Here is a 15,122-nt window from a genome sequence, read left to right on the forward strand (position 1 = left end):
GTCTCATGTTAGTCAGAAGTTGTATTTCTAATGGTAGTAGTTCAAGTGATTTGTGCTCTCGTGTTTGCTCACTGTCTAACAATATGCATCTGGTGACTGTTAGAGACATCAGTGTTTTAAAAAAGTTGTTTTTTCTTTGGACTCTAGAAACTAAAGTCTTCACTAAGCAGTGTTTTTAACTAGTGTTTTTAAACAGTTTTATCACCTCACATTGGGAAGAGTTAGTAGGAAGAAATGAGCCACCAAAAATGTTAGTGGGACACTTTCAAGTAGACATGAAAATACTGTATATTGTTTTCAGAAAGCTAATGTTTAACTATATTCTTACAAAAAATGTTTCCAACAAATGTAAGTTGCTGGTGTCCTTTTGAATCAAGCTAGTATCACTTCATGGCATAACAAAAAAGGCTCTATTTAATATCTTAATGTTTAAGAAAAAACACTGATATCTATCTTAAGATTCAGAAATACCAACTTCATTTAAAACATCAATTCAAGGAATTAAGATATTTGTGATACAAAATAGACTTCATGCATAGTAAAACTAAAATCAGAAAAGTAAACCAGGCTTGGTTTGCGATGGGAGTCAAAAGCCACTTCAATTTTAGATATTGATATTTTGCCTTGTCTTTCAGTGTAAAAAAAAAAAAAAAAAAACCAAAACCCAAAACCAACCAAAAAACAAAAAACCAAAACCAGTTTAAATAACTGGGTTCATTTGAAGTTTGTTCTGGTGTGGTGGAATCATATGGTGCAATGAAAAAGCTACAAGTTACTGGCTAAAAGTGAGAGTATGTGTATGTATGCACACGTGAATATAACTGCTGAGGAAAGACAATAGAAGTATAATTTCTTGTAGTCAAAAAGATCTTGGTTTAGTATTCCTTTATCTTTCCTGTCTTGCATGTTGTGGTGTAGTGCATATAAATCATAGATTGTATATTAAAGAAGTCACTGCCTTTCACTACAAAACCTTCTCTTGCAAATTTTTATCATTTTTTTTCTTTCTATTTAAAGATAAATCGATAAACTGCCTTTTTTAGATAGAATTGTGCTACTTACAGTTTCTGTTTGTAGAAACAGTACTCTGCTGCCTTGAATACTGGTTCGTATGCATGGTTGCAGGTGGTGCACTAATGCTGCCACTAGATGTCTTTGCAGAATTGAGTAGGATTGGTAGTAGTGCAGGGCTGTATCAGTTTGCAGCTCCCTGAATTACTGCTTCTATCTTTTCTCATAATTAAGCTGAAGTCCTTTCTGCAGCTTCTGTTACAGCTCTACAGACTTGGGCACACAAACTGATGACTCCCTGACAAAGGGTGTAACACTCTTTTCTGTCCCAGAGTTGCAGCTTATGTCACATGATTCAGCATGCAGTTTTGTGGAGAAATGTTGTAACTCTACAGAGGCATATGTTTTCTGCCACTCTGGAAGCTTCATTTTAAATGAAAGAGGAGGGTTGGGTTTCTTTTTTCTTCTTTTTGGGGGGGGGGGGGTGAGGTGAGGGGGCCATTGGGGGTGTGGTCCTTTAAAAAGGATCAGCAAACAATTAATTAGAAGTTGTGCAACAAGTACCTGTAACTTATTAATATAAATCACAGAATCATCAAGGTTGGAAAGGACCTTGAAGATCATCTAGTCCAACCATTAACCTAACACTGGCAGTTCTCAACTACACCATATCCCTCAGTGCTTTGTCGATGTGACTCTTAAACACGTCCAGGGATGGGGACTCCACCACCGCCCTGGGCAGCCCATTCCAACACCTAACAACCCGTTCTGTAAAGAAATACTTCCTAATATCCAGCCTAAACCTTCACTGGTGCAACTTGAGGCCATTCCCTCTTGTCCTATCGCTTGTTACTTGGTTAAAGAGACTCATCCCCAGTTCTCTCTGCAACCTCCTTTCAAGTAGTTGTAGAGGGCGATGAGGTCTCCCCTCAGCCTCCTCTCCTCCAGACTAAACAACCCAGTTCCCTCAGCCGTTCCTCGTAAGACTTGTGCTCCAGACCCTTAATTAAATTACACATTAATCGCATTTATTCTTCTTCTGTCTTTTGCCTTGCAGACCAGAATCTGTAGAAGCTAGCCCTGTGGTAGTTGAAAAATCGAACAGTTATCCGCACCAGTTGTATACCAGCAGCTCGCATTCACACAGTTACATTGGTTTGCCCTATGCAGTAAGTTTCATGCTAAGTATTCTGTATAAAAGAGATTATGTAAAATCTGCTGTTCTTAACTGGAAAAACTGATTCATGCTTATATTTTTAGATTTTATTTGGAGTTGGATAAGTTGACTAAAGATGGTTGATTGGAAGCAGAATACAGAACATAGTGCACTTGTAAAACATAGTTGAGAAGGTAGAAAACAAGAACAAGCCATGACAGAAACAAAATTGTAAACTATTACTAAAATATAAAAAGTCTCTGAAGTTCTTTACGAAGTGAATTCTTACACTTTGGCTTAAATAACTAACAGTGTATGAATGAACACTTAAGAGCTGTAATTTCTCTTTCAACAAAAATCTAGGACCATAACTATGGTGCTCGGCCTCCTCCAACGCCTCCAGCTTCTCCTCCTCCATCAGTGCTTATAAGCAAGAATGAAGTAGGCATATTTACCACTCCCAACTTTGATGAAACCTCCAGTGCTACTACCATCAGTACGTCAGAGGATGGAAGCTATGGAACTGATATTACCAGATGCATTTGTGGCTTTACACATGATGATGGATATATGATCTGTTGTGACAAATGCAGGTAATGAATATTAAATTAATTTAAAAGGTAAAACTTACTTAAAACTTCAAATTGCACTGGAAATAGTGTAACTAAATGGTGTTTTAATTAAGTTGAGTCATAGGAAATTTCCTTCCATCAAAACAGTGTTTGAAGGTTGTATGACTTTCTAATAGTCAAGGTAGTTGGTTAAGGCCAGTGAGTATTTTATACTTCATTCCAGTCTGTCTTGACTATTCTTTACTTGTGCATTGCTGCTTAATAAGGGAATATATTTTTCCCTTCTAAAAAGGATATCTCTTCAGTATTTTGCCCAAGTTATTTGTTAGAATGGTGAAATAAAGAACTAGGGATTGGTTCTTAATCTGCATGTACTGAGTAGTAAAGCATCTTAATAAATTATGTATATGTAAGTCAAGTAAGCTGCAGGATGCAAAATAATCTGAAAGAAACTTCTCAAATACTGGTTTCTCTGTGCATGATCTTCCTGATAAGAACTCTTAATTTTCAAAGGCCATAGTTTTAAGAATTTTAATAACTATGAAAAGACTAGCCTAGATTGTTACTGGAGAAGCTGAAGTTAAATGTTTAAACTTCTGTGTTCATGCTTAAGCACCTACTTGATAATAGTAAAATAAGTGGGTACTATTAAACACTTGGACTTGGAAAAATGAGCTTAGACATTTTTAGAGCTGATATACTTAACAGGAGAAGGCAAATCTCATGTTTCTGCATTTCCTTGATACTAGCCTGTGTAGATTCAATATGCTTAATGAGCGCTGCTGAATTTTAGATTGTTGTGTATTTGTAAAATGATTGTTACAGCTAATTAAAACATTAATTTGAGCTCTGTCTGCTTACATAACAAGCTTGTTATTAAATTTTTTGATGGTCCTTGTTTCTGATAACCTTTTCCCTTATTTTGAAATGTATTTAGATACTCTTTGAGCAGTGGAGCTGTAGGCAGTCACCAGTTAGGTAGAGTCCGCTTCTTTTGAAGAAGAGATTGTCTGGGAGGAGTTGGAGAGAGTTGTGATAAATTCACAAGTGGGAAGATAACAACAGTTTTTGTGTCCCAGTTCCTTCTAGCAGTGTGGGGATGAGCATAAACTGCTGTCCTAGGTTAGCCTTCAGTCTAGCAAGCAGCCTCGCTTCCCTGACTGTGGGAAGCAGTTGAAGTTCTTCCTGTGCTGCACAAGAGTGCTACCAGTCATGTGGGGGGTGTGTATAAAATTTTCTTTTAAAATAATTAAAAAATACATAAGTAAATAAATTCTATTAAAATACATAAGTAAATAAACCCATATAGTTGTACATATATTTTTATAGATAAAAATAATATTTTAATATATGTTTATAAAAGGAAATGGAATAATTTTGTTTAAAAATAAAACTCCTGTTACTATGTAAAGCATAAGCCTTGTTACTGAGGGCCTTTGTCTCTATCTTGTTCTCTATTGTGATAATTTACCATTTTTTATTTCCAGTGTTAGAAAAATTTCCAAGAGGAAAAATGAGTCTACAGAAGCAGAGAGACACCAGGAGACAGCCACGAGATTGGAATTGCAGTGATCAGTGGAATAGAGAATCAGCTAGCAGAGTGGTGAAGACAGTGATTGAGATGTAGTTTTAGACAGTATTCAATCTGAGTAAAGATCATGATGAAAAAAAGAATGGCGCTCTCTCCCTGTATATGTTATGCACATAATTTTAAAAATGGTACTTAAAAGTTGTTTTTTGTTCTTTTTTTTTCTTTTGAAGTGTCTGGCAGCACATTGACTGCATGGGGATTGACAGGCAGCATATTCCTGACATATATCTGTGTGAACGTTGTCAACCAAGGTGAGTAGTTTGGTCTGAACTCAAAATAACTAGAACGATTAGAAAACATAAAAAGATGTGGCAGTGGAACAACCAACAGATAAAACACAGACCATGTAGCATAATCCTGACAATACCAGTTAAAGGAGCTACGTTTCTGATGCAGATGATCTTACCAGTCTCCATTCCCTTCTTCACAGTAGTCATTGTTTCACCTCACTAGGCAGCAGGGATAAACCCTTGAAACACCAAAACAATAATGACTCCTGGATCCTTTCTCAGGCTGACCGATACATAGACAGTCCATTCCGTATTTCCTTTCATCATTGTCGTACACTGAGAACCCTTAACAGCAGTGTTTTCGGGTCAGCTGCCCCACCAGTATATCTCAGTGTCTTTAGTTTTTATGGCCCCATCCCAGTATCCTGCAGTGCTCATTTGGAGGATGTCTTGCTCTGGAATGAGTACTTTTTGTGCCCCCCTCAAACTTGAAGTCGTATGACGTGACAAGGAGGGCATTTTGTTCTGACTGTGTGGTAGGTAGATTATACCTGACTGTCATCATAGTTGTCCTGGGATGTAGAGTAAAATGCTACCTGTTACTAATGTTGCAGATTGTTAATAAACTGAATAAAAGACATACGTGTTCAGAACAATTTAATTACCCATAAATGATTCTTTTATTTCTGAGAAATAGTTTGGACCTTGTTGTCCTAGAGGATTTGTTTTGTATTGTGTTGTGATGATTGTTTTGAAGAATCTACAGGAAAATGGTTTAATGCCTGCTTATCTGTAATCCGTGGCCCAACTGTCAGTCTTTCTTCTGAGCTATCATTTTGTTATGTTTTCAAGTGATTTGGATACTTACATGTGCTTTGCATTACAATGGAATGGAACAGTGCACAACTGATGCTTTTCTAAGTATCTAAACATTCAGTTACTCTGCTGTTCATTCTGTAGTAGTCAATGGAAGGTGCTAACTGTGAAAAGGTCTGTTGTAATACTTAAATGTATTGATGCATAAGTCTGAAGAATGGAATAAAATTTATTTTTTAATTTCAGGAGTTTAGATAAAGAAAGGGCAGTGCTGTTGCAACGAAGGAAAAGGGAAAATATGTCAGGTGAGTAAAGCTTAAAGATTTTTCCCTTGCTGTAAAATAAGTATATATCAACTGTACAGACTTAAGAGTGTATACACAGTTCCTGCAATTTTGATAGCCTTCAGCATATAAGGTTTGGTAAATCAATGCCTCTTACTTGACTTTGTTGTTACTAAGGTAACATTATATCAGAATTGTTGCAGTTCCACGTGTTTTATTAAAGGTTGTCACCACTGCCTTTTTTCTTATTGTTGTGGAATAATTCAATCTGAATGTTGTTGAAGTTTCATAATAATGAATGTAGCTTTTGTAATAACTAAACTACTTTGAGTAAGCTACTGAAGATAAGATGGAAAAGGTTCAGGTTTCTTCTTGTGCGATGAGAGGGTTACTAAGTCTAGTTTTGGAAAAAAATTATTTCACAGCTCTGTCATTTTTTCCATTATATTAAAGAGTACTGATGTCCTCATACTGATCTCTTAAAACTGTTCCATAGCAGGTAATACTGCTGTTTCTAAGAATTACATAATTGAGATTTAAAACAATACATTTTATGAAATCAGCTCTCCTATTGCTTACTGAATTTGTAAACTCAACCAGCCTAACTTGTCAGGAGTTCTGTTTGAGAGAAAGTCATCCTCTTAAACTTAACGTGTTTTACTTTCAAATCATGTCTCTGAAGTACTGGGGTACGTGCAAGTGTGTGTGTTAAGATTTCTTTTAAAAATACCATGTAGATAAGGTTCTGCTGCCTACTTCATACGCCTTCAGAAAATTCTGAAGTGTGTGATGTGGCCTAGAAGTCTGTGTGGCTTAATAGTGCTGCTTGGTGTGGTTGACACTTTCTGCTGCCCAGTGCTAAGCTGCTGTAAGTCCCTTAAAGGCATTAATGACTTATTTAGAAAACCACAATCATTCTTCGTTTTGTCTGTTTTCATTTTAACAAAACCAAACTTGCTTTGTAAAGTTTTAGTTGACCTGCTAGATAGATTTTTTTTTCTTTTTAGAATTTAGAATCAGCAAAAAATAATTTTATTAAAATAATAGAACAAGTATGTTTAATTCATTTGGAGTTAATGAGGTCATTAAGTAGTATGATGATACTTGAGGATGAACTTGAATTTACGTACAGGATAGGGGAAACTGATGGTCTCAGCTATTTAAGTCATCACTTAAGATTTCTAGCTGCACTATCTGATCATTTACTATAAACTTGAGAGATAGTTAAAATCTTAACAGGAGCTGAAGGTTTTTACCTTTGAAATTAGTGTTCAGCCCTCCTTAATCCTGATGATCGGTCTTTTAAATCTGCTCTATGCATTCAATAGGAAAAGACATACTTTGGTATTGTAAAATCTTAAGTATCAAAACAGTAAAAACAAGGATAAATTCTAATCTTGTTTTAGACTAAGACTCAGTTGAAGTGCAATATTAATTACTGCGATTTATAATACATAACTTGAAATGAATGTATGCTTGCATCTCTAGATAATTTTCATTTAGCCAATAAGTTTGCTTAGCTAAGTGCACTTTTTGTATGTTGACTGATATTACATGGTTCAATGAGACTTAAAGTAACCACCTCCTACCATGAGACTTTAGTAAAAATGGCCAATTTTCCTAGATAATTCCAAGTAGGAAAAGCAGAAGTGGCATCAATTTGAATATATGCATTCAATGTTCTAAGTATTCAACAGCAGCAGAATGTTACTTGTAACTTAGTAATGTTACAGGTGTTTGATTAAATGTAAGATTAAATTATTTAGATGTTCTTTGAGTAAATATATATGTAGGGCTTTTTTCTTTAGGCTTATCTGTAATAGGGCTTTTCATTTAGATATGAGAATATAGTATAACAGTTTTTATCATGAAGATTTCTAAAGAGTTGCCATTTTAGCCATGTTGCATCCAAAGCTAAATAGTGGGGAGCAAGCAGTAGATCAGTTGGTTTGCCTCAAGAAAAGAGCTTTTAAGTGAACATTTCACATGATAGGAAATTTGGTGAGAGTCTTAAACTTCTATGCATAACCCACCTTTTTCCTGGCAACATTTGTAGCCCACTGTACTGGGGCCTGTGGCTGTATGTGGTGGTGTTGGTTTTGTTGTTCTGGTATGAAAGTATAATTCTGATGCAGCTTACTGTGCATTGGATTGCTTGCTGTGGTTCAGTGCAGTGAGCACCTTTGTTAAGCCCGTACTCAGTTATATCCTGGACATTTTGGGTTTGTTTTTTTTGTTGTTGGGGGGTGGAGTGGGGGGTGGTGGGGTTTAGTTTTGGGGGTTTTTTTAAAAGATACAGTATCCAGATGTGTAACTTGTTCAAGATTGTTGCTTCAGGCTGTCTGGTCTTGAAATTGGTGCTGATGAAATTACTTGCTGCTTACGGGGAAATGAGTCTGGGCCCATAACTTCTTGTGAAATTTGGAGAGTCTGTATCTTGCCTTCCAAGATGCAAAATCTTTCCTTACTGTGCTTTACTAAGGCTCTTCAAAGTGAAAGCAGGTTATGTAGGTTAAGGAGGAGTGTCTCAAAACAACTCTGTGTAATTATATGTTAGGTTGAGGTAATTACTCTTTACAGTAAGTTAGGGCACAGTGTAGACAACAATATTGAAATGTTGCTTCCCTAAGACAATGTTGGAGGGCGGGGGGAGGTGTTTGGCTGTGACATGATTCTGTAGGCACTAGTGTATGGACTACAGTGTCAAGAGGGCCTTGGGTTTTCATTTCTCAATCTTTGGTTATTCTGCTATTCATTCTTCTTTGATTAGACTTTTTTTCTTTCTATGTTTTTGTTTATGCTAGTTCAGAAAATACTCCCAGCAGAGATGTAAACAAATTCAGAAAACATGAGTTCCTAATACATAAAGTATAATTATGTGCCTAATAAATTGTTCAAAAGAACAACCAAGATGGTAAAATTGGATGCTTACTATGCACAGAAGAATCCTGTTAAGGAATGTTGTGAGCCAGAAAAATCCAGAGTAACCAGTAGCCGCAGTTCTTTATTTAGTAAAGAAGGTTTCAAGAATTAGGACCGTTGAGTGCTCTGATTAAGGCAACATCCTTCTGAGCTCAGAAGGAATGTTTTCTCTGCTCTCATTAAGTATTTGTAAAGCCTGCTTGCTTCTATGCGGTTTCCGAAAAAGTCTTGCTTAGTGTGAAGTATATTTACTGAAGGCAGAGTCTTTGGAGAAGCTGCTAAAATCCAAGAAGTCTGTACTGAGCACATGTGAACAGCAGCTTCCTATCTATGTGCACCATCTCTCTTTCAGTCCTCCCCATACTTCACAGCCTTTCATCTTGACAGAACTAGGGTAATCCTGTTTCAGGTCAGGAAATGTATTTGTCTGACATAAATGCTGATGTATGCTAAATTTCAGGCTTTGGCTTTTAGGTCTGTGGGTGCACAGCACAAAGAAAAAAATACCTGTCAGTTTGTGTATGATTGTGTTTTAATGAGTAAAATAGACTTCTCTTTTCCCTTCCCTGAGTAGCAGAATGTTATTGTTAGGGGATTTTGAGGAGACAAGACTTCTGGCTAAATTGACATATTTACCCTGAAAAAGGCCCTTGACACTTCAAATTGCAGCTGAAATAGTTCATTATGACTTACACATGACTGATTAATAGGGCTTCACATGAAATGCTGGGCAGTCATTAATTTTAATCTTCTCTAGAATACAGTCATCTGAGAGAATCCTAAACCATATTACAAATAAAAGCTATATAGAAGTGAATGAGTTAACAAATAATTTTTTTAATCTTTTTTGTTGTGATTCTGAGTTTGCTTATAATGAAATATGGTAATATAATTCTATTCAAAGAATGGAATTAACCTGATATCTTTTTCTTACCTGTCATTACAAACATCTGTTAATTACCAGCTTCTGGTTGGTCATTCATCTTCATGTTGTTGCAACTGTTGGATTTTGCATGTGCGTGCTTGAAGCATTTGTCAGTATGCATTTTTAAAAGCAGGTGTAGAGTAACTAGTGAATGTTCTTTCTACAGTATTTGATTGTTTACAGAATATTCTTTGTTTTAAAGATGGGGATACCAGTGCAACAGAGAGTGGTGATGAGGTTCCTGTGGAACTGTATACTGCTTTTCAGCATACACCAACTACAATTACTTTAACTGCTACAAGAGTTACAAAAGTCAATGACAAGAAAAGGAAAAAAAGTGGAGAGAAAGAACAGAACATAGCAAAATGTAAAAAAGTAAGTGAATGTAATTTCTTTTCATTTATGAAGCTATGTGACATCTCTTACAAAGAGACACTGGTTTTAAAAATCAGGCTATTGTGTTACTAATAATATTTTACTACCTGGGTTTAGCTTGAAATGTAATACTCTGCAGTAAATGATAGTCTTCCCTGCCTCTTTACCTTTCCCCCTGCCCCCCCACCCCCAAGTTAATACGTACTAGCCGTGAAAGCTCAATGTTATAATTGAGGCAGAATTTGTAAGGAGAAATTGCATTTACTGGACCACTTGGTATAGTTGGAGATGGGGCAGAACAAGCTTTGGATACCCAAAGAAGAATTCTGTGTCTGAAAGTCTTCAGTTGAGGTTGTTTTACATTCAGAAACGTTTGCTGTCGGTTGTCCTGATGTGACTTCATGTTCGTTTGAGTTGAAATTGTGTGGAAGTGTGCTGTCAGAAAGTTTAGATATTAAACTACTTTGGTAAACACGATATTGACATGAAACAGTTTAGCTACAGGTGTAAACAATATATGTGAAGACAGATATAGTGTATGTGAAGTAAAGTACATGGCATTTCCTAAACTAAGGAGTTCCTTTCTGCATTTCAGTTTCACTGGCTTGGGTGAGAATTTTGTCCTTTAAAACCTGAAGTCAGAATTAGTTATTGGTATCTCTTTGGAAATCCAGAGTAAAATTGTTTCCTTCTGAATGAACGGTTCTGAATATAAATTTACTACCATATGTTCTTCTGTTACCTCCCAACATTGTGTGAGATAATTTAAAGAATGAGATTTTGTTGTAGAACGACAAACTTCTTTCAAAAGTTAACATTACAGGACATCTCTGATACCTGCTTCCTCCTTCCCTCTTCACACAAATAGTGTAGTGTTGTCCTTGTCTTGCATGTTTTATTGAGAATGATCCACATCAAAAAGCTGTGAATTTGTTAACAGATTCTGAATTCCTTAAGAGATTTTATATTTCCTCCAAAGAATATAAATATTTAATTTTGTTTCAGGCGTTTCGAGAAGGATCCAGGAAATCTTCACGAGTAAAGGTAATGTGATTTTGTTTGAATTTTGTTTTAAACCTTAATTGTACATTAATTAAATAATACGAAGAAGCATCAAGGGTGGAATTGGGGCTATACATTAAGCACTAAAATAATCTTGATAACTGATGGACTCTATATGCATCACAGTGATCTTAAATTAAGGTATGACCACTACATCTGTTTGTCCTGTGAAGTTACTGAACTAGTGTAGCATGAATTTTTGTTCTGAGAATACTTGGTTTTCAAGAGCCAGTGGAGGAATTAGGGCTTGTTTGTGCTCTTTAAGGGAGTAAAGTTGAGTACACACCTCATTTGAAGTTCGTAGCTCCAGCTTTTCATAGCTCTGAACAGCAAAAGAATGAAATGGCTGTATTGCATTTGAAAGCTAAACTAGCTGTTCGGCTCTGTTCTACCTCCATGTATTCCTCTGGTGGGACTCTAGTGCTGGCATAGCTTAAGGAGTTGTGTTGGGATGTCTGCTTTGTAAGACTTAAGTGTTATAGCAGTCTTTAAACTTTCTGTGAGGTAAAAATACGTACGGTGTGAAAACTAGGTATTTTCCATAGAATGTTTATCCTTGGGATATATAAGAACAAGTGGGACACAGTTTACACTTCAAATGTATAAGATGTGACTTTCAAATAGTGAAGACAGAATTGGGGTAGAAAATACCTATTTTGTGTTTTTTGAATATGGCGTTTGTAAGGTTCCATTGTGGTGTTTGATGGTTTTCTTAGCATCACAGTTTTTTAATCCTGTTTGTGTGTATGGTTCTCTTGATGCACAAAAGAAATGTAAACAGGTAATTGAATTGCTGAACTACTTGCTGTTTTATTAATGTTTAATAGTGTTTCTGCTCAGGTGGATAGAAAAGGGAGCGTTGGTTGGCTGCTGCTGTCCATAAGGAGCATTGGTTGGCTGCAGCCTGGCTGCTGCTTGTGAGGTCTGGAGGTACAATGGCACTTTCTTTAAAAGTGAAAGGATCTGAAGCACGGCAGAAGAAAATTGTTCAGTGAGGAGCAGATAAGGGGAGGAAAATGATCTGTGCAAAGCCTGTAACATTAGAGTCACAACCTTTAATGTAGTAGGTGTAGGATTAGTGAAGTTATGTGAAGTGGAAAAAAGATACTGCGTGACCCTTGAAAGGGGAAAATCAAATCTGTGTATTATAGGCTGGAAGCTGGAGTTCTTTATATTTGTGTATGTTCACAAAAGCTGAGTAGGCAGCATCTGACCCTCCCAACTCCTGTACTCTTAGATTCATGATGCAGTGCAGTTTGGGGAGGAAATGATGTCAGTCTCCATTCTCATCCCACTAAGCTAGAATCCCTGTTGAAGGGGGAATGTATTCCTGAACTTAGGAAATTACAAAATTCCTAAAAGGATAAATGTAATGCTACTGAATTCAACTCAATACTTTTAGGTAATGCAGAATTTTATACTGGACTTCCTAGAAGAATCCAAATCTTAAATCAATTGCATACGCTTGCCCTCCATTTTGTGTCTTGTTGTAGACTTACTTTTTTAAATTTTAATACCTTTTTCTTACCTTGTAATATGTGGTCACTTACTTTAATTTTCAGGGCTCAGCTCCAGAAATTGATCCTACTGACAGTTCGAACTTTGGATGGGAAACTAAAATCAAGGCATGGATGGATCGTTATGAAGAAGCAAATAACAACCAGTACAGTGAGGGTGTCCAGAGGGAGGCACAAAAAATAGCTCTGAGATTAGGCAATGGAAATGACAAAAAAGAAGTCAGCACCAGCAATCTGATTTTCAAACCTCCAGTAGAGGTAATGAGCTGTGCCATGTTGTGTTACTGCATGCTGCTTTTGTGCTGTGAGAAGGATATCCATTTAGATGCCACCTTTTTTTTTTGTTGTTGTTAAAAAAAGGGACTTCACATCCATTTTCTGTATCTTCTCTCACCAGATCTAAGCATCAGAGTTTTAATAGCTTTTTCAGAATCTGTAGTGGAATACATCCTGTATCACCCCTGGTTATGTTTACACTTGTATATTAGTTCTCTTAAAAATAGCTAAGGTGTTAGTCTGAGCCTGAACATTGACTGTCTTTTGTGGTGAACATAATATAGTAAACTTTGCTGTTTCTCTGCTCTGTGAGGAATATCAGGAGTAGTTAGAGTAGATAAAAACATTGAAGTTGGAATCTTTTTTTTCTCCTATGTGTATCAATGTGTTAATTGTCCACACCTTAAGGTATAGTAAGTGTTCTGGATGCTTACATACTCAGATAGAATAGAATTTCATTTGCTAGTTCGTGAAAGATGTTTCTGATGGTAGGTGATATGGTGATACTCTGATACTGATTTTTTTTTTTACTCTTATTTATGATCTTGTAATTTCTAGTTTATGAAGATATTGTGCAATGTTTTTCTATCCTTAACATCAGTTATGTATCAGCTTAAAATCAGAGTCATATAGCAAACCTTAGCATTTTGTAGCAGAAATCTCAAGGAGTAGTTACTGTAGCAGATTAATGGAAGCATCTTTGCTTCTTTTCCTCAAAGACCATCATGGCATATGGGACACCCTCCTTAGAGGAATATCCCTGCTTACAGAGCCTTTTGCCTACATAGAGGCTACTTCCTTTTTGATTGGCGATGACAGTTATGAGAGGTGTGAGTTCACTAATTGTCAGGGTATGTATTGGTTTTTAATTAAAAGCCATCCTTCCATCTAAAGATACAAAAATAAATTTGGAAACTCTCTCAGGATTCTTTTTTGTTATTTTGTTGTTTTCCTGTTCTGTTTTCCTTGAATGAATCATGAACGTTCTTTTATGTCTGCATGTTTTGTTTTGTTTGAAGGAATTGAAGCCTTTTGAAAGTGTTATGCAAAACAATGCAGCAATTCATCCTAGTAGTGGTGCGAGTTAAATGCACTAAGGGATATAGTACTTGAATTGTGAGAACATGAATATGGTTTTCAGCCATGTACTGGAGAACGAGAGCTAAAGCATTACTTGAATCTAAATTCATAAGTAGTTGCATTAGTAGGGGACAGATTGATCAAATCAGTCTGGAGGTTCAGTTACAAAACGGAGGGGTTTTTAGTTCATACAGAGTTGTTCAGTAGTTGTGAAAGTATGATCTGCTGTTAATGAAAAAACAGTAGGAAATGTTACTTCATAAATTAACTTATGTCTTTATAGAGTTACGTGCAAAAAAACAAGAAAATTTTAAAAGCTGCCAAAGACTTGCCTCCTGATGCACTTATTATTGAATACAGAGGAAAGTTCATGCTGAGAGAACAATTTGAAGCTAATGGATATTTCTTTAAAAGGTTTGTTTATTCCAAATGTTTTAATAAGGTAACTGTTAAAATGCTGTTTTGCCAAACTCTTGCCTCGAGCACAAGTGGGTCTTAGTTACCAGCAGTGTCTTGCATTTTACCATTATCTGATTAAAAATAATTGCAGCTGGAATCTGGTCTCCTGCTTCTCTTCTGGATGTCCTTACAGATCAGTTCAGTAGTTAGTTTCCTCTTTCTTTGTTCTTCCATGGTTACAGGATTCCTGCATTCTCAGTTGAGTAGTTGTGCACCTTAAACCAAAGATTTTCAGGTTCTACCGTCTTAAAATAATTCAGAAGGTATGGCAAAGACATTCTCTTTTGTTAGAGAAACAGGTTTTAAGTCCATCAGTCCAAGAACGGAATTGGACACAGGTCAACTTGGGCCTTTTACTGCCAGAGTTCTCTACTTGGTTAAGTTTCTGAGCAATGCATGACTCCTTCCTTCTTCCTGTGGATCACTTCCAGTGCTGCCATTAACTGCACAGACATACGTAGTTGTGAAATTGCAAGAGGCCAGTTGGAGAAGAAACACGGCTTTTGCTCAGTAAAGATGGAAGGGTTCCCTGGCACTTGTAATAGCAGAACTTAAAGCATGTCTTGAAAAAGTATTTAGATACCCACTTTCTTCAGGAGGGTTGGGTGCTAGTGATACTGCAGGTGTTAGGCAGGGATGTGGAGGTGTTACTTTATTCTGTTTTTTCAGATGATTCTATGAGGCACCAAAATTTCTACTTGAGTTTCATTTTAGGACCTGCCATAAGAAACGTTTAAGAAAGATGAAGAATCTTAACCTTGTATCTTCCATGTCTGGAGCTTGCCCTGTTACTGGTCCTCCCTTCGGATCCTATGCAGAAGAATTACATTCAGAGCTGAAAGTCAG

The 15,122-nt window shown here is 36.4% G+C and overlaps 1 protein-coding gene across 6 annotated transcripts in view; it reads left to right on the forward strand.

Annotated features, from left to right (window-relative positions):
* KMT2E (lysine methyltransferase 2E (inactive)) overlaps nt 1–15,122 on the forward strand; it is a 62,161-nt gene that overhangs the window by 23,974 nt on the left and 23,065 nt on the right. For 5 of the 6 annotated variants that reach the window (XM_074869938.1, XM_074869934.1, XM_074869937.1 and 2 more), the window contains 8 exons: nt 2,069–2,180; nt 2,531–2,760; nt 4,501–4,581; nt 5,623–5,681; nt 9,710–9,882; nt 10,888–10,926; nt 12,507–12,719; nt 14,101–14,231. In XM_074869938.1, the coding sequence (XP_074726039.1) occupies nt 2,069–2,180; nt 2,531–2,760; nt 4,501–4,581; nt 5,623–5,681; nt 9,710–9,882; nt 10,888–10,926; nt 12,507–12,719; nt 14,101–14,231 (1,038 nt within the window). Of the gene's footprint in view, nt 1–2,068; nt 2,181–2,530; nt 2,761–4,500; nt 4,582–5,622; nt 5,682–9,709; nt 9,883–10,887; nt 10,927–11,852; nt 11,875–12,506; nt 12,720–14,100; nt 14,232–15,122 lie in introns of those variants that run through there. The other variant, XM_074869939.1, reaches the window with a different exon arrangement.

Source organism: Strix uralensis, chromosome 5 (genome assembly GCF_047716275.1).
Source record: "Strix uralensis isolate ZFMK-TIS-50842 chromosome 5, bStrUra1, whole genome shotgun sequence".
Classification (NCBI taxonomy): Eukaryota; Metazoa; Chordata; class Aves; order Strigiformes; family Strigidae; genus Strix; species Strix uralensis.